Below are 23,012 nucleotides of genomic sequence, written 5' to 3'. Positions count from 1 at the left end.
ATAGTATAGCAGCATGACTGGAGAATGTGAATAGTCATGTATAACTGAGAAAGTTATAGCCATCACATATATCATAAAATAGTAAACAAAAGTCCATATATATAAACACGGAACAAGAGGAAGTTTCCTCATGCAGAGAGAATTTACACAAAAATGTCCAGTGTAAACTTCCCAAAATCCCCATAAATCCCTACGTATTCCTTGGCAATTTTAAAAAAATCCTTTCCAAAATTTCAATTTCAACAACCAAAGTTCTGCGGTACAGAGTTTGTATCAAGAGCTAATAATAAATGGGACAACATTTGGGAGTTAATGCATGGTCTATTACTTGTCCGAAAATGGCGCTCCAGTATTTGGGAATTTGAAACTCTTTTCAATCCTGTTTTTTCTCGGATTTTAAAACTGCGAAATTTTCTGCAACTGTAAGAGATTGCAGTATTTCGAGAGGGATAATAGTTGTAGCTAATATCACTGAGAACTATGATAGTTGTCTTTGCCAACCTTAAAATTAAATTGTTAACAGTCGAAAAAGATGATGCATGCAAGTACATTGTCGTATATATTTCAGGTGTTGCATCTCATCAACGTGTAGTATATAGTTACCATGCGTGTAGGTTCACACAATAGATTATGAAAAAATTAAATCATAATATAAGATGCTTTAGTTGGAATAGCTATAGCATTGTCAGTCGCGAAAATGGCAGCCAGCTTTTAACTATAATTCAACCAATTTAAGGTGGTGTCATGCCTTGGGGTAATCCCCTCCCTAAATTTCACTATTTTAAGCATAATAATGCTATATCATTATGCGAATATGACACGCTGATATTAGGTTCGGTTTTGTTGCTATGGTTGTCGCTATGTGAACAATAGGGACGACGGCAGCTATCAATACAATGCTTCATTGAAAAGAAATGAATTATTAAATATCTATGTGAGTTTTAGACGTGATCTACGTTCTGTTTAAAACGGCAAAACGTCGTTTATTACGTCCTGTGTAGAACGTCTGCATTTCAGGACCCAGTGAGCGCTACCTCGAGTTAGGCTCTATAGAATTGTCCCTAAACGTAAAAATGTTTTCAACGTCTTATATCTCAAATTGGTACAATTGATAATATACAACAACGCTTTACCATAACACTAATTTAAAGGAGTATTTCAATCACGTCGTCGTGGTGTTGCCTTCCTACATGCTTAAGGTTCCTATAAGGGGCGATAACGGCTCTTTTGCTAAAAAAACGATTGCCCCGTTAGTAATGACATAACAGACACGAAAAAAAAGTCAAGTGGGTTCCCTAATGCGTCAGTCTATGATGCATTGTGAACCAGAAATTCACGTCAAAATCCTTTTTTCTCTATAGGTTACTTAGCAATAAAGGAATATTGACTAAACCTCAACAGTGGCGAATAACTTTAGTTTTGACTGTTAAATAAGACTTTTAAAGGTCTTCATGACTACATCCATCAGACATCAGTGTCAATTTAGAACGATTCCTCAGTCGTAATTTATAGAGTACCTCTCATAGTAGTCTTAAAATAGTCAATAATTTATAATACATATATAAACAGCCTCACAATAGACCCAAGCTGATTTCGTCTACACCATAATTAGTGGCATAAAAATTATATATTTTGCCATATTCTCAGAGTTTAGTCATCAGAAGTATTTCCGTTCTATACAGAAATAATTATAAGAAGGGGAAAAGGTTACCTTTTTCATCTTTTTGAAAACAAGATTTTAAGGTATAAGCGCAATTTTAATTAACAATTAGAATAGTTTTTAAGATGAGTGGTTCTGATAGGTCGGATTACCCGGACATTCCGTTTCACAATCTTAAACCGCTTTTCCCGTTACGGAGTTAAGTGTGAGCTGTTGATTCCCTCTAACAAAAAACGAGCCCAGTGTTGAAAATTAAGTTTAAAGCAAATGCCCGAACCTCTTAAAATTATAAGTGAGCCGACAAGAAGACGTCCTTGTACCTGAATAGGATGCGGTAGAAGTTATATCATATATCATATCGTATATTGAGCATCCTGAATCGATTATAATAATCCTTATCCGAATTTTCTTGTTTGAGTCAACGTAAAACTAAGCCTCAAAACGAGGCACCTATATTACTTAATCTATTGTTGAATAGGAAGTTTGCGAAATGCCTATTCGAAAATTAAAGGGGGGGGGGGTGCATTCAAACTGGAGGGGAGTACATTCAAATATTCATGTTTACATATCATAGGAACAATAGCTGGGTTTCAGTCACGTGACAGATTTAGCACTTGGTGGTCGACACTGGTCGACCCCAAATGGAAAAAATATTTATTAAATCGAGTGAAATATTCATGGTAGGCTTTGACCTAATCTAGAGCAGTTGCAATTTAACTGACGAAATTTGCTCACTTCCACAAGACATAACTCGGCGAAATGTATGATTTGACCACCAAGTGTTTCGCTATGTATTATAGTCTTGAGTGAAACCCATTTAGAGCGTACAAAAGAATCAGTCGTGCATAAAGACGAATATTTGAACCCTGACCGTATCAGGCCTAGGTTATACGTCGCATTTTGGTTGCGTCGAATGCAATTCAAACAATAGATAATGAGATGTTAATGAAGCTTCATGAGGTTTATCATCTCATATAAAATTCTTCGTACAACCTGGGCCTCTCAAACGTAATTGTTTTCCCACGCCTGCATGGCAATAAAAACTAAATGTAATATAATTATCGTATAATTCGTATTAGGTTGGATATCATGATCTATGTGAAGGAAAAAATACTAATAAGGTGATAGAATTGGATTAGGTATTCCATCTAATCGGCATCTGGGCATTCTGAGCATGTCAAAAACATACCAGCGCATGCATGTGTGCTGAATGCACAAATAATTATTGACTTGGTCATATGGGTCTGGTCTCAGATTATACATGCATCGCAACATGACCGCATGAACGACAGAATTGTTCGATTATTATTGCTCGATATTGTTCATTTTATACGACACACTATGTTTGCATTGATTCATTTGATTTATGAGCATGCGGGCTTTTACTTGTCTGAAGTCTTTCACAGTTTCTTAATTAAGTTCAGTAGCTTCTGCATCACTAGTCAACAACGTTTGAGGTGATTTTCAGGCCTTCCATAAACACGTACCTCAGTCCTGGTCATTCTGAGAGTAAACGAATTAGGTGGCTTTTGAATGTTCTTCTTTGTTGTCAATAGCTTTTGACAAAGTTTCACAGTTCCGCAAACACATGCATGCTACAGCAACTACAGCGATTTACGACATTGCAAATACCTCATACCACACTATTCCCGGCCCCTGTTGTATACTCAGGAAAATTTGAATTATGTTTTTTACCTTTGCTTATATTTAAACCTTACCTTTTAACTTTTCGTTTCCAGACTTATGTTGGCCCGAGATATATATATATATAACGCCATCGACCAGGCACAACACCGAACTAAAATATGACATGGTGGTCAGCACGTGCATGTGCGTATTATAAATGTGGCTGTTAAAACCTGTGATATCTTAATTTACCGCTCAGGTGGTGATATTTCCCCACCAATATTCCGATGGAAACGAGCCAATCCAATGCTCAATGCCGCCTTTCAGTCACCTGGATTTCGAAACGAAAGGGTTCGCACATGTTTGTTATAGCACTGACGTGTTTGTTCTGCAAATACCAAGTGTAGAAAGATCAAAAGTCAGAACCCTCCTGCGAGGAATCTACTGTTTGTTCATTTAAGATTTTAGTTTCCCGTGCCATTTGGAATTTTAAATAGCTTTTAATCGTATTCCAGGCGCATAACATGCACATGCCATCTTGCTAATTGTTTTGTATGTAGGTGTTTTAAAGAAAACAAAAACTATTGAAATCACTCACTGGCATTGTTAAGTTAAAGTTCCCTGTTCACGAATTTTTGCCCCTGGGGATGTCAAGAAAGTGAAGCAAGAGTTATAAAATGCTATGTAGAAGTATTACTTTATCGTTCATCGTGCATAAAAATGCCCGCGTGAAATAAAAATGCTTATATACACTCGTGGGTCCAAACCTGTGAATTAGAGTTCACAAGCTTGTCCAAACAGAGTGCTTGGGCATTCAAATTCGAACAATAAAATTGTTGGCCTATGGGTGATTACAATGCTTTTCGGGTTTTGAGACGAGTTTATCGCGATCCCCATTTCTCTCTCCATTTTCGCGTGCAACATAAATCGGGCCCTTTGAAGCCGAACCCGCTAAATACCGACAATCCAATCCTTAGCACTGTCGGCAAGCTACAACTATCAACAGCTATACATTAAGGGTGTGTTCACATGAGCCCAGTTACCCGAAGTCAACGAAGCGCGAGACGATTTTAAGGTGTGAAATAAGTCTTTAGGAAACGAAACAAGCACTTGTATGCTAAGGTCAAGGTAACCGCAGCAGTAGCGGCAGCACTGCCAGATCATGTTACGACAGCACTGCCAGATCATGTTACTCTTTTCAGTACCAGTCAAAGTCATATCACTTTTTTATCTTGGCTAAGGCAGGATGATGTTGTTGGGTGGGACGATGAACAGTCCTTGTCGCAGTGGCTCGAAACCCAGGGGAAATAACGTTAACACTACCATCAAAATTCCTCAATGCAACAGAAGGGGGAGGGTGTGAACGTTCTTATATCCAGTTCTGCACGACGGATTTCTTTTGTAAGTGCAACAGCTTACAATAGAAATCCGTTGGGCAGAACTGAATATATGAATATCACTCCCCCCTGCGAACTCCACCCCCCCAGTTATCGAAATATCGAATTACCGAAATAACGTGGAAAAACTTGCCCTACGGACTCGTTTTCCCACTGATTATTTCTCGTTCTCCCAAACTCCCACGCGTGTTTCTATAACTATAGAAAAACCGGTGAACTTTATACAACGGAAAATGTTTTCTATTTCTTAATTATTCAATATCTTATTTATTTGCTTGAAACAGACAAAACAGCTTAAAAGCACGAATAAATGAAATCAAAGTTGACCCAAATAAACAGATTTTATAAATTTTTGCGACATTTGCCGCGAAATTGAAATCGTAAATCCGCGCGAGAAAATTATCGCAAAATGGCGTGGTGATTCGACAACAATCAAAACAAATGACGAATTTACAAACGGTTTACAAGAAGCTTTCATAAGTATGCGATAATTTGAAATAAAAAACAAATTTTGGTTAAACGATAAAAGTTGCGGAACGACGATCGAGTCCTATAAATATCTATTCCCGAGAGTAAAATGGCAGAAAAAAATAACGAAGAGTCTGCCACACTTCTCCGAAACCCTGAGAATACAATCACAGACGAGAATACAAAAGATAGCCACAAAGGTGCAAAGAATGTTGCACCAAATAAAACAAATATCGCGAATTCCTCAGCCCAAAATACAGAAGAAGCGACAAAATCTGGAAATCAGTCTCCCGTTAAAATTGGACAAAGAACCGCAACAAAAATCCCCATAATGGCAACCGGGTCGAAGAAAAATATGAATATTTCTTCTACGAAAGCCAATATTAATTCAAGTGCAAAAATACAACGCGAAAATGACTGTAAAATTGGCGTTGATAGAATCAAAACAGAGCCACCCTCTGTCTTGGGAGAAAACGAAGACTGGGAACAGCCTGACAGCCGTTTTAAGAGTCGCGATGAGCTTCAAAATGAATTATTAGAAAAGATAAGACGAATCGATTCACTCGAAAAACAGTTGAATGATTTAAGAGGATCTAATGAATTTCAAAACGCAGAAAAACAGAATAATTTTGGTAAAGAAGAAATAACTGAAATATATGCTGATGGCACTGATGGCGAAGGTTAGTAAACACTACTTCATATTAAATAAAAGTCATTAAAGTTTTCAAGGTCCTTGTTTTGTGCACAGTTGCCGAATTAGGAAACGTTCAATATTATTGCAATGTTGTAAAAAATTATTCCTCTAGGCAAGAAAAAAATCATTCAAGTAAGCAATAAATGCAGTAAAAGCATCAGGATCCATAAACTTTTACCTAATAAACTAAACTTGTGCATGTATAGTTCAACAAAACAAAGTTATATATAAAATCGAAAAACGGCTTTTAGAATGAACGTGATTTTCAAAACAATGTCAAGGAGTTGATTCTAATTGAATTTTACAAGACAATATTGAATAACTACAATATTAAACTTAATGATTTGCGGATTCAATCGAAAAGCAATTGCATACTCAGCTTAATAGGTTTAAAACCATTACTGAGTAAACAGGTTGATACGAAAACTGTATAAACGATTACTTACAATGTCAATGATTTGCCGGCTTGTATTCATAGGAAAGGTTTGTTAAAATTCTGCTCGCTTGTTTGCCACGTGTGGATTATTTGCTGTATTGTCACTGATATATAAACATTTAAAAGTTGTATTGCCCTCGTCCGTTGTCGTAAATTGTCGTGGATCGCCGGGTCGCAGGTATATCTTGCATGCATGATATAGCGCAGCAAACCGATATTGTGAGTTGTATTGTACTCGAGTGCCCAAGTTATACATGTGTACTGGTTTACTACATTGGACTGTATAGATTTGCCCAAGCCTTTTGGGAGAAAGGGTAAATTAGTATAGTATGCGTACATTCACAACAAATTTTATGCATACTTCATGAATCACGTTTTCTATATTTTTTATAAAATAAATTACAGTAACGTCTAAGCCTCTAGGGGCTGTTTATATGAGCCCGGCTACTATAAAATGCAAAATATCCCCGTAATCCCCGTTTATGCCAAAAGTGGCCGATTCCACATCGTGTGCATGTTTTTTGGTATAATTACTCGATGCATAGCGAATCTCAGTGTTGCAAAATGAATATAATGCGATTATGACGTCATGATATTGGAGATGGAATTAGGCATGCGCAACAGACTGTAATCGAGTGAAAATTGTGAAGAAGGGATTTCCTATTTATGAAGTAATTTGTAATTTTTTAAAGCATGAACAACATGAAACGTGAGTAACTTCTATAAAATAGAATTACTTTTGAGAACTATTCTCTCCTAACTGTTTTCTTAATTTGTTCAGACCACTCGTGTAATGAATGCAGCCTTTGACAACACGAATAATCTTTTCTTATAGTTTGAAATAGACTAACTTTATTTATACCTTATGCTTGTAAATCGATGCAGTTGTGTCAGGGATCATCACTTGAGGTAACTCCCTAACCAGATTACATTCAATTTTTTGCATTTCCCTAGATGTAGAAAGAAAATTAAAATTACTCTCTGAAGAGAACTATGAACTTCGTGAAAGATTGCTGCAGAAAGATGTGGAGATAGAAAAACTGAGAAGTGAAGAATCCAAGGCAGAGGAAAATTGTAAACAAAATATTGAGGAAAGAAAACAGCGAACTTCATAGTGAAAAGGAACAACTAAAGCTAGAACGAGACAGATTGCGTCATTCGGTCAACGAAAAAGAAGTCAAAGTCGAAAAGCTGGTCACATGTATGTGAAAAAAAAGATTCCCTTCGACATTTTTCACTACCGCTAGCTATGGAAAAGATCCAAGCCCTATAACTGCCATGCTGGCGCGGGTGTAGAGCTAGGTCTTCATGTGGCAACATGCATGTACTGCAGTTCTTTGTGAGACCTGTGTATACTTTGCAAAACTGTGATAGATCTTTCTCGTTATCCTTCATCTTTTTCTTGAAGGTTTAAAAGATATGGAAGATCAATTATTTCAAACTAAAAGAGCGCTCGAAAGTCGAACAAGAGCCGCTACGCATCTCGAAGATCGTTTAAAGAAGATCGATTCAGAATTAGATCAATATCGAGAGAAATATGGAAAGTTGGAGAAACGAAACAAAAGCACGAAATTTTCAGAAAGATCGCGAAATTCAAGAAGTCAAAGTTTGAGTCCAGGGGAACGAAATAGATCGGAAAGTGAGCAGGTATAAGAATAATACGATTTTACCATAGAGAACAAGACTAGTGGAACGGATGCAAATATTTGCTAATTAATTTGCTCATAGCTAAAACAACACCACAAAGTGTAAGTGGGCCTCTAAATGAATTTCGTACTGTAGGATTTGAGTAAGAACCACGTTCTAATGTTGCAACAACGTGAGGCAAAGCTGTTGGATGATCGGAGTCAGTTGGAAAAAAGCGTTAACGCATTGACCAATAAGATAACAGAACTAGAAGAGAAACTGCATAAATGTCGATCGGAAAAACGGCCAACTCATGACAGAGGAAGCCAAACTGATTTAGGGATATGTAACCAGCTGACATCAACGACCATTCAGCAATCAAATCAATGTGATCATGGACGTGGACAGGGCAAAGCGATCCAGAAAGGTACGGCAAAAATAGGACAAACTATTGTTCGTGGTAGAGCTACCGACTACCGTAGAGATCGAATTGATGGAAACCCTTCGAGCTTAAAACTAGGATTCAATTTTCAAATCAATAAATTCACTAACCATTTCGACTTCATGAAATGGGTTTTATCACATGTTAACAGGGAACTGGGTATGGTGGTTAACTCGTATCTCTAAACTATATCTCAGCCTTAATGGATCATTGATATTTGACGTGCAGATATTAGAATATGAATGACAATAATTACTACCTTTGATCATCTTCTTTGTCAACAGGAGACACCTTGAGAAGATGTAGAGGCATTGTGCAATCGTTGGGAAAGTTCTTTGAAGAAATGATTCAAAACAATCAAGATTGTTCGGCAGGCGGGAGCAAGAGTCGGCGAACGTCGATAGCAGCTCGAAGAGCAAACGAACTACTCAACGAGCTGTCGACATCCATGGAGAAGGCACTGGATCCGAAGATGCAAGCACGCGAATCGAATAGAGCGGACCGTTCCACGAGCCCAGTACGGCGAAGTACGGAAGTGAATACTGAAATAAGTAGGACTATTTGGGATAAGCTGTGTGACGAGGTGACGAAACACGAGTTTACGTTTGATCCTCCATCACCCTCTCTTCCAAGCGAGGGAATAACAAGTGATAAAGAACGGGAGGTAGGTCATTGATCCTAGTAGGATTAGTTTAATCAGTTAGTTTGATAAGTTAGGTGGGCAAATAAGATATGAATAAGAGTAAAATTGGTTTTGAATTCAGGTGAAGCGCGCAGAGAGAGGCTTAGAGAGAATGCAACTGAACAAAGGTGGAGCAAATGGCGATGAACGCAAAGATAATACGAAGGGTTTTACTAAAGAAGACGCAACAAGAATGATGAATGTCAGCAGAAAACAAACGGAGTCTGTCGTCAAAGAAATGTTGACAAAGGTATGTACATGTTGTGTGCAATTTACACATAGTCGTTTTAACGACTTAGACGTAATATTCAGAACATATTACGTTTATTTTCAATTTCAGCATCAGGGTGAAATACGTGCTTTGTTGGAAAACGCTTGTCAGTCGTCACCAATCCCGACCGTTGCGTTCGACATCAGCAATTCCGAAGGTGGCGGGCAGAATGAGGCAACGATGGCCGTTAAAGAGCTGGACTGTTTCAAAACTAGAACCACAAAAGTCCAGAGCCTAATTCTGAAAATGCAAGAGATTGTCGATTGTGCGCAAAAAGAGAAACACAGCGCTGAGCAAAAATTGCAAAGCCTTGTAGAGGAACTCCGGCAGAAAGATACACTCTTGCAGGCAAAAAGCCTCGAACTTCGAAGGCGCCATGGTAGAGCGCTCGAGGCGGAGAAAGCAGTACACGGGGAGATAAATGCAATAAAAAATGAAAAAGCAAGCATTCTTAAAGAAAACGCCCGCCTGCACGAACTGTGTAGACAGAAAGATCTGCAAGTTCTGCAAAAAGTTCAAGAAATCAAAGCTATTCAAGAGCGAGTCGACGAGAGAGACGCAGCGCATGACCAGAATCTTAAAAAGATGAAAAAGAGCGTACAGGAAGCCTGGGGCCTATACGAATCCGTGAAATCACGGGCCGAGAAAAGGACAGCGGAGTTCAGCGAAGCAGCTGAAAAGTTGAAGGCCTCACAAGGGTATTTATTAGATCTCTGGCAAACGTTAAAGACTGTCGATAATGTTGTAGAAGCGAATGAACATGATGAATTGTAGTGTGTTGTCGAGTTTGGGTCATTACGCTTACCTAAAGTCACTAGAAAAACATATTTATAAATTTAGAAGTCCTTCATATACTGAAAGCGATTATATGTTAATAATGCATGCATGCAAGACAAGCGTTTTGTGTCTGACACAGTAATCTTTGATATTTTCTCGTATCATATAAGTACATGTGCCGGATTTTCCACTGGCGGTGAATATAATTTCAATGTTCATGATTTTACAGTGTTCATAAATATTTACATTTATTGCGTTTGCGACTTTAGTCTTTAGTTCTTCGTCTCAAAATGTAGGGACCGTCTGCCAAAAAGGCTACTGAATATTTGAAACAGAAATGATCAACAATTTTCAACCACAACGGCTAAGCAGAGTCAGTAGAGTAGCAATTGAACGAGATGCCGAGAATACAACGCCTTTGTACTAATGAGTTCGTACCGTATATTTTGACGAAAACAAAGTGTATTGAGGTCTGCTATTGCATTCGTATTTACTACCTACGTATTTACTTCGTATTTACTAATTATACAGAAACTAAATCCGCATATAAAACATGAAAATCTAATATCATCTGATTTCAGTAGAATGGTGTTGCACCTCTAATAAAAGGTGGTCTTTCGTGCCTTACAGAGCGGGGCACAGGCACTGTCCCTGGGTCTGACCTTGGTGGCATCCAGTTCCCCTCTCCGCGAGGTGGATGAGGCCACTTTCTTTCATTCGGTATCCAACCAGGTCGTATCTCACCCTCGGGTGCAGAGAATCGTACATTAGCCTGGCCCACGGGCACAGCATGACGGGATATTTCCTCGAACCGTGGTCTGACGAGGTTCGGATCCCCGGGGATCATTCGTGGAGGACCCGGTGGGGTAGCCATTCTTTGCACCACGCTTTGCGCGGGTGGAAAATTAGGTGCGGGTTGGCGTGCTTGATAGGCATCTATAGGGATAACTGGGTGTTGCATTGGCCGGTCAGTAACCAAAGGAAGGCGACCTTTTGAATAAAAGAAATTTGTCATTTGTTGTTCTATCATCAACAATGATCTGATGTGACCGAATATAGATCAGCGAACCCAAATTACCTGCAAAAGCTCTATCAGTTGGAGGTGGAATCGTCTCTCGAAGAATAGGAACGGCTGGCATAGGATTCGGGTATGTGGGCATTTCGGATCTTTTTAAATCAGCTGCAAATTCAGGAGACAAGTCACTTGCAGCTGTACTAGCTTCTGCTTGATGCCGTCTCTTAATATGAGCGTGGAGATCTCGTTGAGAGAGGTAGCTACGTCTACAGCCCGATATACCATAGCGACTGCCCCCAAAGGAACACACGAATACATGACCCAGGCGAGCTGGTTCGATACGTTGTACAATTTCACCGCATCTAATGTGTAACGCGGGAGTGTGTTAGCTACTGGCTGATTTGGCAAGTCTTTTTTGACAACTTAGAGGTTATGAAAAAATGGGGAACGCCTTTGCTAGGACTGTAGCAAGGCGCCTACAACTGATATAAATGCCTGGACTAGGCATGCATCTGTTGTAAAATAATATGTGTACAATAATTTTTAACTCATTGTATACATAATGCGAAGAACAACTAAACAAAACTTTAGAATGTGGTACTGCATGCAATGGATAAGCAAAAAAAAACCAATTGACAAAAAGTTTTCAGATAGTGGACTGGTAAATGCCAAATTGGGTAGGTTACAGATGATTTTCCAATCAGACTGGACTTTAAAGACAGCAAATGCAGGAATATAAAATGAAGTCTTGGTATGTACCTGGGGCATTTTCCACTGGCTTTCTCAGCACAAGACAGGCAGAATGCATGTTTACATGGACTCTGAAACATACACAACAACAAAATATTGTACATCACGTGCATATAACATGAAGTACCAATACTAAATATAGTATAAAGCAAAACAAGTTTGTACCATTCTTCCATACAGCAGTATTGGCAAGGCACATGTTTCACATTGATGAAGTAAGGGATCTTGAACTTTTTGACCAATAAGCAACAACTTGAAAAAATAGAAAGTTATGATATTAGGCAGTTCACTTGATGTTGGTAAATTCTATAGGTTCGAAGGGTCTTAATTTTGAGTGGAATTATACAGATTCAGCTTCAAATTGAAGCCAGGAACAGTTGATGGAAAATGAATCAACTATCGATCCTCCAGCAGGAATCGAACCTATGCTTTTGCGATGCCAGTGCAATGCTCTTGCCACTGAGCTACAGAGGTAGCTGACAAGAGCAAGCATGGTTAATGTGTACAATGTACATGTATATGATGGTAATGCCGGGAATAGGTGAGGGGGTAAATCAATTATGATTTTAGGCACTAAATGATGTTAGGCACTAAAAAACAGGAGTTATCTGTCCCAGTTACCTGTTGATTCCATAGTAATTCATTTCCAGATTTTGTTGCAAGAGAAGCTGCCTCAATTGACGCTTTTTTTTTTTTGCTTTCTTTCTCACCTAGTGCAATCAATGATAATTAATTTTACATATGTATATTGAGGAATTTAAAGACTTTCCATTTGGAGGAATTTAAAACCTTCCCACAATTTTTGAATTCCAACTACAATTGTAGCTATACCTTCGCTTATGCTTTTCTTATCACTTTTCTTTCTGTCTTTTTTCTTCGGCTTTCCTTCAGTTTTCGGTTTCAATTTCAAAGAAATATTCTTTCTAACAGTCTGATGAGTCAAGTTTGCCGAGGCTCTTTCTGAATCCAGCTCTAAGTCTAAATTTAAAATGCAACAAATTGAAAGCAGAAATTCTGCTAAGGATTGTTATAGAAAAGAATAATTCTGGATCCACTATCAAGGCTGGAAATGGCAATACAAGTATTCAACTATTCTTGTCTTTTTTGCCCTTATTGGACTATAAATAAAGAAGTCATGTAGACTGCAAGCACCCATTATTATGTGTTGGCAAAGATTCAGCTAGTGGGCTAGGACACATCCAAATCATGGTCACACTAGGACACATCTACACCTAGGTCACATGTCTGAACATTAGATATCGCAAAAATAGCAAATGTACTTTGCAAAAAAAGACCTTCAAACTACTAAATACTGAAAACCCCCAAGTTCTCTTCATATTTTTCTGGTAGCTCCTGGTAAAATTCTGGTAGTTCCTTGGTAACTTCAGTGCATTTTTGTGCATAAATTACTTGATTAGGGAGCATGATATTTATGAGTTGAATGATATGTTTCATGACTCATGTGATGCTTACAACAATTAACTAAGGAAAAGCGACAAATAATGAGTGTTGAATTTCAAAAGTTTTTTACAGAATACCCAATGGAAATATGCGATTTTCACCCCAATTTTTTATTTTTAATCGAGCTCGTATTTGCTCATTTTTTTCTCCATTTCGTATAAAAACGCCTCATTGGCCCATTCAGCAGCGAAAAATCTGATCTATTATAATAACATTACACTTGTTTATCAAGTAATTTATGCACAATATCGCACTGAAGTTTTATACTGTATCCATTTTTTTAAAACACCGATAGTCCGATACACCCTGTATATGTATGCCGTATGCGGACATGTCAACATGTTAACGGTATTTTTATTGAACTATCTGTAATGGCAAACCACTAATATAGTACCCACAGTCTATAGGCTCCTAAAAACACGGAAAGTATAGACTAAACACGTTTAAAATAATAAAATATGTAATAAAATAAATTCTCACCTGCGTCGGCCATGTTGAAAAAATCAATGTTAATCCGCTGTGCAACAAAAAAAACATACCGGCTCAATTTAGAGAGACTGACTTGTAAGTGTTAAAACTGGACTATCATGGCCTGGCTGTGCAACTTGCAAAACTTAACATGCAATATTGATAACGAACAGGATTGAACAATGTTGTTCTGCCCATATTGTTCACAGCTGTCATCAACATTGAACAATATTGTTACACCAGATTCAGTTTCAACAATAATGTTCAATATTGTTGACAACTGCGAACAATATTGGCGGAAGAATTGTTCAATTGGGTTAAACAGGGGGCTCAGAGTTTTTAGCCGTATACACAGAACACAGAACACAATAGAAATAGGTCCGCATGCGTGCGCATGAAGGAAATCCCCCAATACTTCCGGAATCTCTTCCAAAACGAACACCAGTTGTTTTAATTAATAAGGTTTTCGCCAAGCATCGAGAAATTGCTGTGCAATTCTCCTGCTAAATGATCCTTGTGAGCGCACTGCTCTCGAAAAATCTTTACGTTTGTGTCCCTTCATGCATATTGGCCTCCAATCTGAATTACCACTCAATGTTGAGTTTGGTTATATTTATTCTTCACCAGAGAGCAGCATGGCAGCGTCTACTAATATCGCATTGTTGGTTAAGCAACTGCCTAAAATAATAAAAAAATTCTCGATGCTTCGGCCTCAGGAGAGAAGACCCCTTTTCCGATTTCAACATGGTTTCGGCTTTCATTCTCAATTACACACTCCGCCTTTCTTTCTTGTTTAAGAAATAAATTTCTTGAGAATAATCTGGAACCTCTTATTACGAGCCGCCACTTTAAATAAAATCACTTCCATGTAATTACTCGCTTTGTTAACAAATTCTCATGATATGCTTTATTTTCTATGAGATGCTATCTCGAAACAATACACGTGAACTGACCATTGAAATGGCAGGACAATTTTATCGCTAGCTGTTTATTTAACAGTTTAAAAATAATCTAGCCGAAATCTTGTTAATTGTGAGGGCACAATCAAAAACACTAATGCAATAAAGGTTGTCTATAAATCAAGCTTTTAGCCAACATGAGGAACAAATTCGGACAGCTTATACATACATGCAATATTAAATTTGCTGAGAAAAAGATGGCGATATTAACAAGGATTAATTGTCTGACTATAGCTCTATGTTGAAACTAAAAGAGCAGAGCTCGTCACAGCTACGTACTGTATGTCAGTATGTATATAGAGATCAGAAAAGTAGCTGGATGCTCAGACATTTTAACATCGGATATATCAATTAAAAAATCAGTCCAGCATATGACACCGAAGACTGTAGTGATTAGAATTCTTTGATGAGGCAGGATATCTGAACTGAAAGAAAAATAGCTATGGGAATATGTTTAAAAATCCTTTGTAATTTAACTAGGTGACCTCAATGCACATTCAATCTGTATTGTTCGCATTTTTCGGTGTAATATATACCATAGATAATAAGTTATTTACAGCTGGTTATCTCCATCAGAGTTTCTCAAAAGGAGAAAGGCCTCAGATATTTCCTTGTTTTTGTTGATCTGCATTAAAACTGATATCATGCAGGTACGATTTTAGTCGCCAATCTGCCACTAAATAAATAAATGCAATTATCCGGAATCCCGATTTGTGCTTCCTTCCTCAGAAAAATGTCGAATCGGAATATTGCGTTGGCGCGTGTTTGGTTTAGGAGGAGAATCACTCAGGACTCAGGAGATACGAGGATCTTCATTTATAAATGGCTGAATGAATGTCTCTGGCGGTTTTACAAGATGTGATTTTGTTAGCGTTACGGGCCGTTACGGCATTTGATACGAACCGATTTGAAAAACCGGTGTACTATTTTTTGAGTTAAGTTTATTTGTCGCCTTAAGCACGACATTTACAAGAGTAAATGAGTCGGTTCTGAGCTGGACGGAGTTCCCACTGATTGACAAGGTTTTTCAAGTGTTAATCATTCTTATATTAATGCCTCAAGGGGTCTATTAGTGTGCTAGGCGATTTCAATTTATCCGACATGATCATATGAGACAAGAGTGTTCTAAAATTAGGATGACGAAACTCTCTGGAATCGGTTGCGGCTTGTCTCTTCATTCGTTTTATTTTATCAGGCAGCTGACCAGTTACTGCATGCCAAATTTAGCTTCTTTATCATAGCTCAAGCATTATATCGCTTTATTGTCCGTTTCCAATTCAAATATATCTTCACGCAATTCCGCTTAGTCATATTGGCTTCACTGTCACTCATTGACTCACACAATATTGCAGCATAATGTAAAAATGTGTTTTAATTATCTCAATCTATAACTGTTTCCAATACACATGCTTACGAGTACCAATGGCTCGATTTATGACCATGTTTGTCATAATCATAAACTGATACACGGCGGGGTAGACTAAAAATAGACAGCCTCCTTTGGCGTGGTGTACAAAGGACTCTATAGAATCTTACAAACTAAGAAATATTTGTGAAATGACGCGAAATGTTATGGAATGTAACTCACAGGTTAGACGAATTATAATTATCGCTTGTGTGGTTAGTATATTCTCTCTTTCGCGAAACGCAGAATCGACATTTTGCGTTTACCTTCGACCGATTGAAGACGATAAATCTGAGTAGATCCAGGAAGAAAAATAGTGTAGTAAAACGTCCATTCAAAGCGGCAAGTGATCTACTTAAGAACCTTCGTGTTTTTTGGCAACCATTCTGCGAAGACGGTTTAAACTAACAGATCAAGTATTGCTTCATTTTGTTATCATGCATCGCATATATAGCGCTCAAGTAATTGGGCAATAGTTTAAGTGGCAGTTGCAAGAGGTAAGTACAATATCTAACTGTGTTCGTATGAATATACGTTTAAAATAGCGATGTTAAGGCAACAAATATATAGTTCAAAGCTCATAACTCGATAAGGATGGCCGTGGAAACAATTCCGTTTGATGCAAACCGATCAGTTCTCTGCACTGCCACTAAGGAAAATGCGATGCGGTTTCTTTAAAACCCGCTACTGAAGAAAATGAATCTTCTTTATGAAATTATACAAAATTTATTGTCACGCCTATCTTTACTAAAACCTAGCATTTCCTGTTTCATGTAAGAAGTTGGTCGACATTATAATTGCTAGTTTTCTTGCATCCTATCACTAGACTTCGACAAGTACACAGGACGCGACGTTCTTCAGTACAGGGCGAATTCGAGCAGAGCATACCTAAACTAATGAATTCCTGTATAATCCGAGAACTGGACGACTGGGAAGCCGCGTCGTTATAGTAAAGTTCAGCCGTGGTCATTGCATATGCAGTCAATGATCAGACTATGGTTGGTTTGAATATGGCATATAGCGCGACTTTTTAACGTTATTGGAAAAATAACTTCGCTAAAATAGGTTGTGTGTTTAGGTTTTAATGCAGTTTCAAAATCAATGAGGCTTTTGATTTATGCACATTTGCAGTTTGACAGAATAGTTAGTCACGATGCCCCGTCGTGTCACGGGGTATATTTTTTCTGCACTTGTTCAAAGCTTCAGCAGAAATACGCACGTTTCTGCAACTTGGATGAGTCCCAATCCATTTGTCGATTCTAAAATGTAGACAATGATGAAAGAATAGCGTTTTTAAGCGGTTATAAGAGACACCGATGCGGCTTTTTCATTGTAATTGTTCCAGAGCCCCTGTGTAAGATATTCATAATTCGTTTTATCGCATGACTTACACTTTTTTGATTGCTTTTAGAGAGCTTTAGAAGTTCACGGACCGCCTGTCGTTTCTAGCGGACCGGCTATTCTTTTCGCAAACGGTCTCCAGCGTCGAGACAAATAGAACGCTGTTCGTTTTGAGTTCTGTTCGCTACCAAAGCTGCTCACGATTCTGCCTGTAACAGTGAACGATTGGGTTAGGAAAAAGTGTAGATTTGAAAGCGGAGAAGTGAAAAAAGTTAGCAGCGACAGAAAGAGTAGGTGACCTGTGGGATAATCTAATTTGAAACAAGCAATTTGAAGCGGAACGAAACAACAGACTTCTGCGAAACTATTTTGCCTATGTATGAGTAACTCGGTGGCATAGATAAAAACAAATAAGGTGCCTGTAAATCAAAGAAGCTGCTACCAAGATGAATAGTACCATCAGCAATGGTACAAATGTTACTAATATCACCAGCACAGTCGCAGCTATTCTTACCACCACCATCAATAACATCACCACTGAAATGACAACGACCATCATCAGCAATAATACGACTGCTACCCCGATGAACAACGCCACAAATACAACAGTTTCGGGTCCAACGACAAGCAATAACGGCACAAATCCTCCTGTACCTGGGGCACCGCCCAAGCCCACCAGCTTTCCCTGTCTGGATTAAGGTTGGTTTGGTAATAGTCGGAGTGCTAACAATATTCGGCAACGGGCTTGTGATATATTTAATTGCTACAAGACATCGCTTACGTACCAAAACGAATTTCATGGTCGTTTCTCTAGCCGTATCAGATCTTTTGGTAGGAACATGCATAATTCCATCGTTTTTGGCGTGCATGTACGTCACATGTGACAATCTTCTTGCAAAACTGTTCTACGATGCGTTCCTGTTTGTATCTGTCTGCAACCTCTGTTGCATAACGTTCGATAGGTTTTTAGCAGTTACAAGACCACTCAGGTACCACATGAAAATCACTCGTAAATCTGTTATAGCTATGATTATGTTTAGTTGGATCGTACCAAGTATTGCATCCCTAGTTCCTGTGGCATGGCTCTATACGGACACAAGCATCGAAAATCAAATGGAAGATAACAAGATCTTCTACACCTTACAAGTTGTATTATTCATGTTCTTTCCCTGTCTTATAATGTTGATCGCATATGTGGTCATTTTTAACATTGCCTGGAAACAAACGCGACATATGAGACAAGTGATGCGAAGTGTCAGCAATGTTGGTACAGGACCAAGGTCGAACTCAATTCCAACCTCATCTACAAGGGAAGCAAAAGCAACCTTGAAAGTATTTGGTAAGTTTTGTTAAGCCTGGATTTTTTACTCCAAAATCCAAAAAATTACGTCTTAACAGGCTTTATAAGATTTCAATATAGCTATATATGCAGTGGTAGCTTCTCTTTTTGCGCAATAAAATGCAAAGTATGTTCCAGTAAAAGATATGAAATGATCATAATATCGACTCGCAGAGACAGTGGTTTCATATAATTCCCTTTTTGCAATTGTTGGTAGTTAGCCCGATGATAATTCTAAAGTAGACCTGAAACGTATGGAATTAATATATAGTGATATATGCGATGTTTAATGTTCGACGTTCATACAATTTGACGATGGACTATAGACCAGCAGTTCCCATGCAGCCATTTATATATGACGAGTGCAAGAGATATGATTCTTTTATTTCCTTGTTAAATACCATTTGACATGAGAAAATCACTGTATAGGCTATAGCTGTTTCGCAAAAAATTAATTGGCCACGGATCTAATTTTCATTGTGTTCATTGTTTTCAAGTAAAATAAAGTTTAAAGGTAAAGACTAGCTTCGGAACAAGCTCTATTTTGTCAGCTTATAACACTAAATATTTTTATCCTATATTACTTGCTGGCTTATTTTTTATTGTCGAAACTGATCTCTCCACTAAAGTGTCTTCATAAACTGACGCTTTAATTGCAAAACGTTCGTCTATTTCAGTGTTTTGATTTAGCTTGAATAATTGAATGCAGAAATAATTATCTCCAATTCCAAAGTTTATGGAGGAAAGCTCTTTCTAAACTACATGACTATCACTTTTTAATTTTGGGATGCATGTTGCTGAAGCATTTTCGTTCGATTTTAATGAGCAATGAATTGCTTCGGCTTGCAATTCTATTATAAGGCACTTCGGAATAATTATTGACTAATTAACAATTAGACAACGAGTCCGAGTTGTCTATGAGCGAATAGTCAACGAAGGCGAAGCCTGAGTTGACTATCCGCTCATAGGCAACGAAGGCGAGTTGTCTAATTGTTTTAGTATACACCCTGTACCTAGATATATTAATTTCGAGGAAATAATCGATACACCGCAAAATTTCACCGAAAAATAATTTAATTAATTCAATTTTATACGGTCGCGCGAGCGAATTTTTCCCAAACGTGCACTATCACGAATAGACGATGGTTGAGTAGCCAATCAGAATGTAGGATTTGTAATAGACAATAGTCAGGTGTATACTAATTATTAATAGACATTCACTAACGTATCTTCACAAACAGTGGCGTAGCCAGCCTAACGATTTTGTCCCGCTATGTAAAATTTTGAGTTATAACTATTCATTTCTTTAGAAATTTATTGTTTTCACAATCAATGAACACCAAAATTTTAGATAACAGGACAAATCGCAAAGGCCGAGAGATCGAATTCTATATTTACACTGTGTAAAAGAAAATTGTTAAAAACTTATTTAAACTTGGACCTATTTAAACTGAACCACATGGCTCTCAAACTAAATACATTAAGTTAGATAAATTGTAAATAACTTAATGTTTTTAGTTTGAGGGACAGTGGTTCATCAGTTTTTACGAACTGTTATCTGTTACCCTCTTGCATGAAAGAAAGTTTTCAATCAATCAACTAACTTGAAACTTAAAGTTGTCTTAGATTCATCTATTTTTGATCAATTTTATTTAATGGTAAAAACAACTGATTGTTTAACTATGATTTTAGTTGTTTTAACCCAATAAAAAATGTTCCAATAAATGGATGCAAGGTGATTGTTTACTGTTATTACAGTGCAAATATGTCTCTAAATTCTACTGTACTTCTCCATAGGTACCGTTGTGGTAATGTTTGTTGTCTGTTGGAGTCTTTCGGCATACAGAACCATTGTAACACAGTACCAACTCATGGACGTCCCTTGGGATTTGACAAACGCCTCAAGGCTGCTGCTAGTAGCGAACAGCGCAATAAATCCAATCATTTATGCACTATGGAAAAAAGACGTAAAAAACGAGATACGAAAACTCCTGAAACTTAACTCACAACTCGTGAGGCCTTCGTCGGCTACATTCAGATCTAGCCAAGACCTAAGTAGGTTCGACTCTACTTCATCCATGGCTGAGCAAAGACGAAGCCGCGCTAACTCAACACAAGAGCCTGCTTCAGTGGAAAAGGAAAAGAAAAAACTCCAGAGGCCTAAAGATAAGCAACCGAAAAACGGTGTGATCCCCCACGGTCTAACAAGAGTTGAAAGTGTACAAATCAAAACAGTTGAAGACAAGGCTACCTCGACAAGACCTGGTGGCCCCATGACCCTCGGAATTGACAACTTGGCTGCTCACGTTGACGGAATGGTGTGAGGAGTCTATTTCAATTTTCAAGCACTAAAATCTAAGGTACTTGCTTGGATATATCCCGGCAGTTAAACAACGTCGGATTATGGAAGATCGGATATGGTGGTGAAACACTAGAACAAGTGAAGATGCATGAATTCCTGTCGATGTAAAACATATAATCAAATGGCCTGAAATGGGAATTCGCATGAACCGGACGTGTGCTATTGTTTAAACAGTGTAGGCCCCGTTAAATACATGCACAGAGCACAAATATCAATAATCCAATTCACAATTGGGGGTACTCAACTGAATTCAGCAGACAATTCCAGAAATGGACAAAAATAGAATGCACATTTAAGAAAAAAAACACTCTAGCTCGAAACTACAGTTCGGTTTCTCGACCGCTCATTCCACCACTATCTTTCCACAATTAAATTGTGGTAAGAAATTCCGCGAACCTGGACTGTGATTATTTAATCAACTGTGGTCAGTATACTTATGGTTTAACTAATTTTATACAACCAGCCACTGGGCATCGAGTCGAAAACTTATATATTTTTTTCTATTCGAAAACGGATAGAATCTTTATGTATAAATAGTGTAATTATAGTCATTCAAAACTCGGTTCACTAAATTTAGGCACATACTGTATTCGAGTATAGGTGCACGAAGAAGCTCCAGCTGTGTATAATTATAGGAATATTTTTACTATCAATTATTTCTTTATCCAATAATAAAGGGATCGAAATGTTCACCGTATTCTTCCCATTTTGTCGCCCTCTTAAACATTTATCATGCCCATGCACCTGGCCTCTATAGTAATTTAATATGCGCCCTTCATTGGAGTTTTCATAGTCTCGTGTCTGATAATTAAGGACGATTATTTCCTTGAGACTGAGGTGTTACTGTCTTATTTTCTTCATATTTGGCTGTTGAGCATGTTTATGACGCAGAAATTGTAATATTCAGTATTTGTTTACATATACTAATATATCAATGATACCAAATGGATGCATAATATAGCTATATACTAATATATAATTGAGAGAAATAGCTTCACAGGGACTTAATGGAGAGAATACGGTACATCTACGATTCTTATTATCTAAAGATATAAGAATGACAATTGAAAATTGTTAATTCATCTTGGATTCTGAGTTTTCACCCGTACAAATTAAAATTATAATATCATCGTTATATAACTTGGATTTATGTATATCATATAGCATGCAGCATCCTGAAGCATCTTTCTGTTCCTTACAAAATCAATTTCTAGCTCCCTTAATCAAAACTGTGTGCGAAGCGAGATTTTTGTACCGATGCAACTAACCAGATTACGTTATATATAGCTATCATCCACGATGTCAGTAAAAAGTGTTGAATGTAAAATATCTATATTGCACGAAAACCTTCCTAATTTATGAAAGACTTTTTTTGCATAAAATATTTTATGAATGTTTGTTGAAATGTCAAGATAAACGAAAGCTTCGTATTAAACATTATCGAATCTCTCGAACTGGTAGTGAACTCACGACAGCATGTGTTAATATTATCAGTAACATAACAAGTGTTCTTAGTCTAGCTTGTAGTTGTATCCGAACCACTGGCGACAGGTTGCATGCAGGCCAGTGATCATTGTGCTCTTCTTACTGCCTGCAGGGACAAAGAATATATTAGTATAGGATAAGTTTTTCAATGATTCTCCTGTGAGGCCTTGCACGAAAATTCACACAATGTAACATAGCTAAACGTCTAATTTTTCTAATTGGTCATATTAAATATGTGCGCATATTGTTGGCTAAAACAAAAATTGTTATTAATTCCAGGTAATTTGTTTAAAAGTGCATGTGTATCATTCATCAGAGACAACCCTGTTCATGCCAAACATACCAGAA

The 23,012-nt window shown here is 37.7% G+C and overlaps 3 protein-coding genes across 3 annotated transcripts in view; 1 reads left to right on the top strand and 2 right to left on the bottom strand.

Annotated features, from left to right (window-relative positions):
• LOC114530600 (A disintegrin and metalloproteinase with thrombospondin motifs 9-like) overlaps window positions 1–3,442 on the bottom strand; it is a 57,505-nt gene extending 54,063 nt beyond the window's left edge. Inside the window, exon 1 of the mRNA XM_028552186.1 lies at window positions 3,379–3,442. The gene's annotated coding sequence lies outside the window, so the exon portion shown is untranslated. The remainder of the gene's footprint in view (window positions 1–3,378) is intronic.
• A 6,798-nt stretch (window positions 3,443–10,240) lies between these two features.
• On the bottom strand, window positions 10,241–13,799 carry LOC114530603 (E3 ubiquitin-protein ligase Hakai-like). The gene is made up of 7 exons (XM_028552193.1): window positions 13,786–13,799; window positions 12,676–12,822; window positions 12,466–12,554; window positions 12,010–12,096; window positions 11,854–11,915; window positions 11,158–11,456; window positions 10,241–11,069 (listed from the first exon to the last, which is right to left on the bottom strand). Exons 1-7 carry the CDS (start codon window positions 13,796–13,798, stop codon window positions 10,657–10,659), a joined length of 1,110 nt encoding a protein of 369 aa, XP_028407994.1. The 5' UTR covers window position 13,799; the 3' UTR covers window positions 10,241–10,656.
• A 4,345-nt stretch (window positions 13,800–18,144) lies between these two features.
• LOC114530551 (trace amine-associated receptor 13c-like) lies at window positions 18,145–22,839 on the top strand (the record flags this gene model as incomplete). Its single annotated transcript, XM_028552119.1, has 2 exons — window positions 18,145–18,817; window positions 20,615–22,839. Coding segments are annotated over 2 exons (1,200 nt in total), but the record flags the coding sequence as incomplete, so codon positions are not given.
• Window positions 22,840–23,012: the final 173 nt, after the last annotated feature.

This window comes from Dendronephthya gigantea, unplaced genomic scaffold (assembly GCF_004324835.1).
Source record: "Dendronephthya gigantea isolate DGI-Jeju-01 unplaced genomic scaffold, DenGig_1.0 000064F, whole genome shotgun sequence".
Taxonomy (NCBI): Eukaryota; Metazoa; Cnidaria; class Anthozoa; order Malacalcyonacea; family Nephtheidae; genus Dendronephthya; species Dendronephthya gigantea.
Note: the sequence above shows the minus strand (reverse complement) of the source record. Positions and strands in the feature narration are given on the sequence as shown.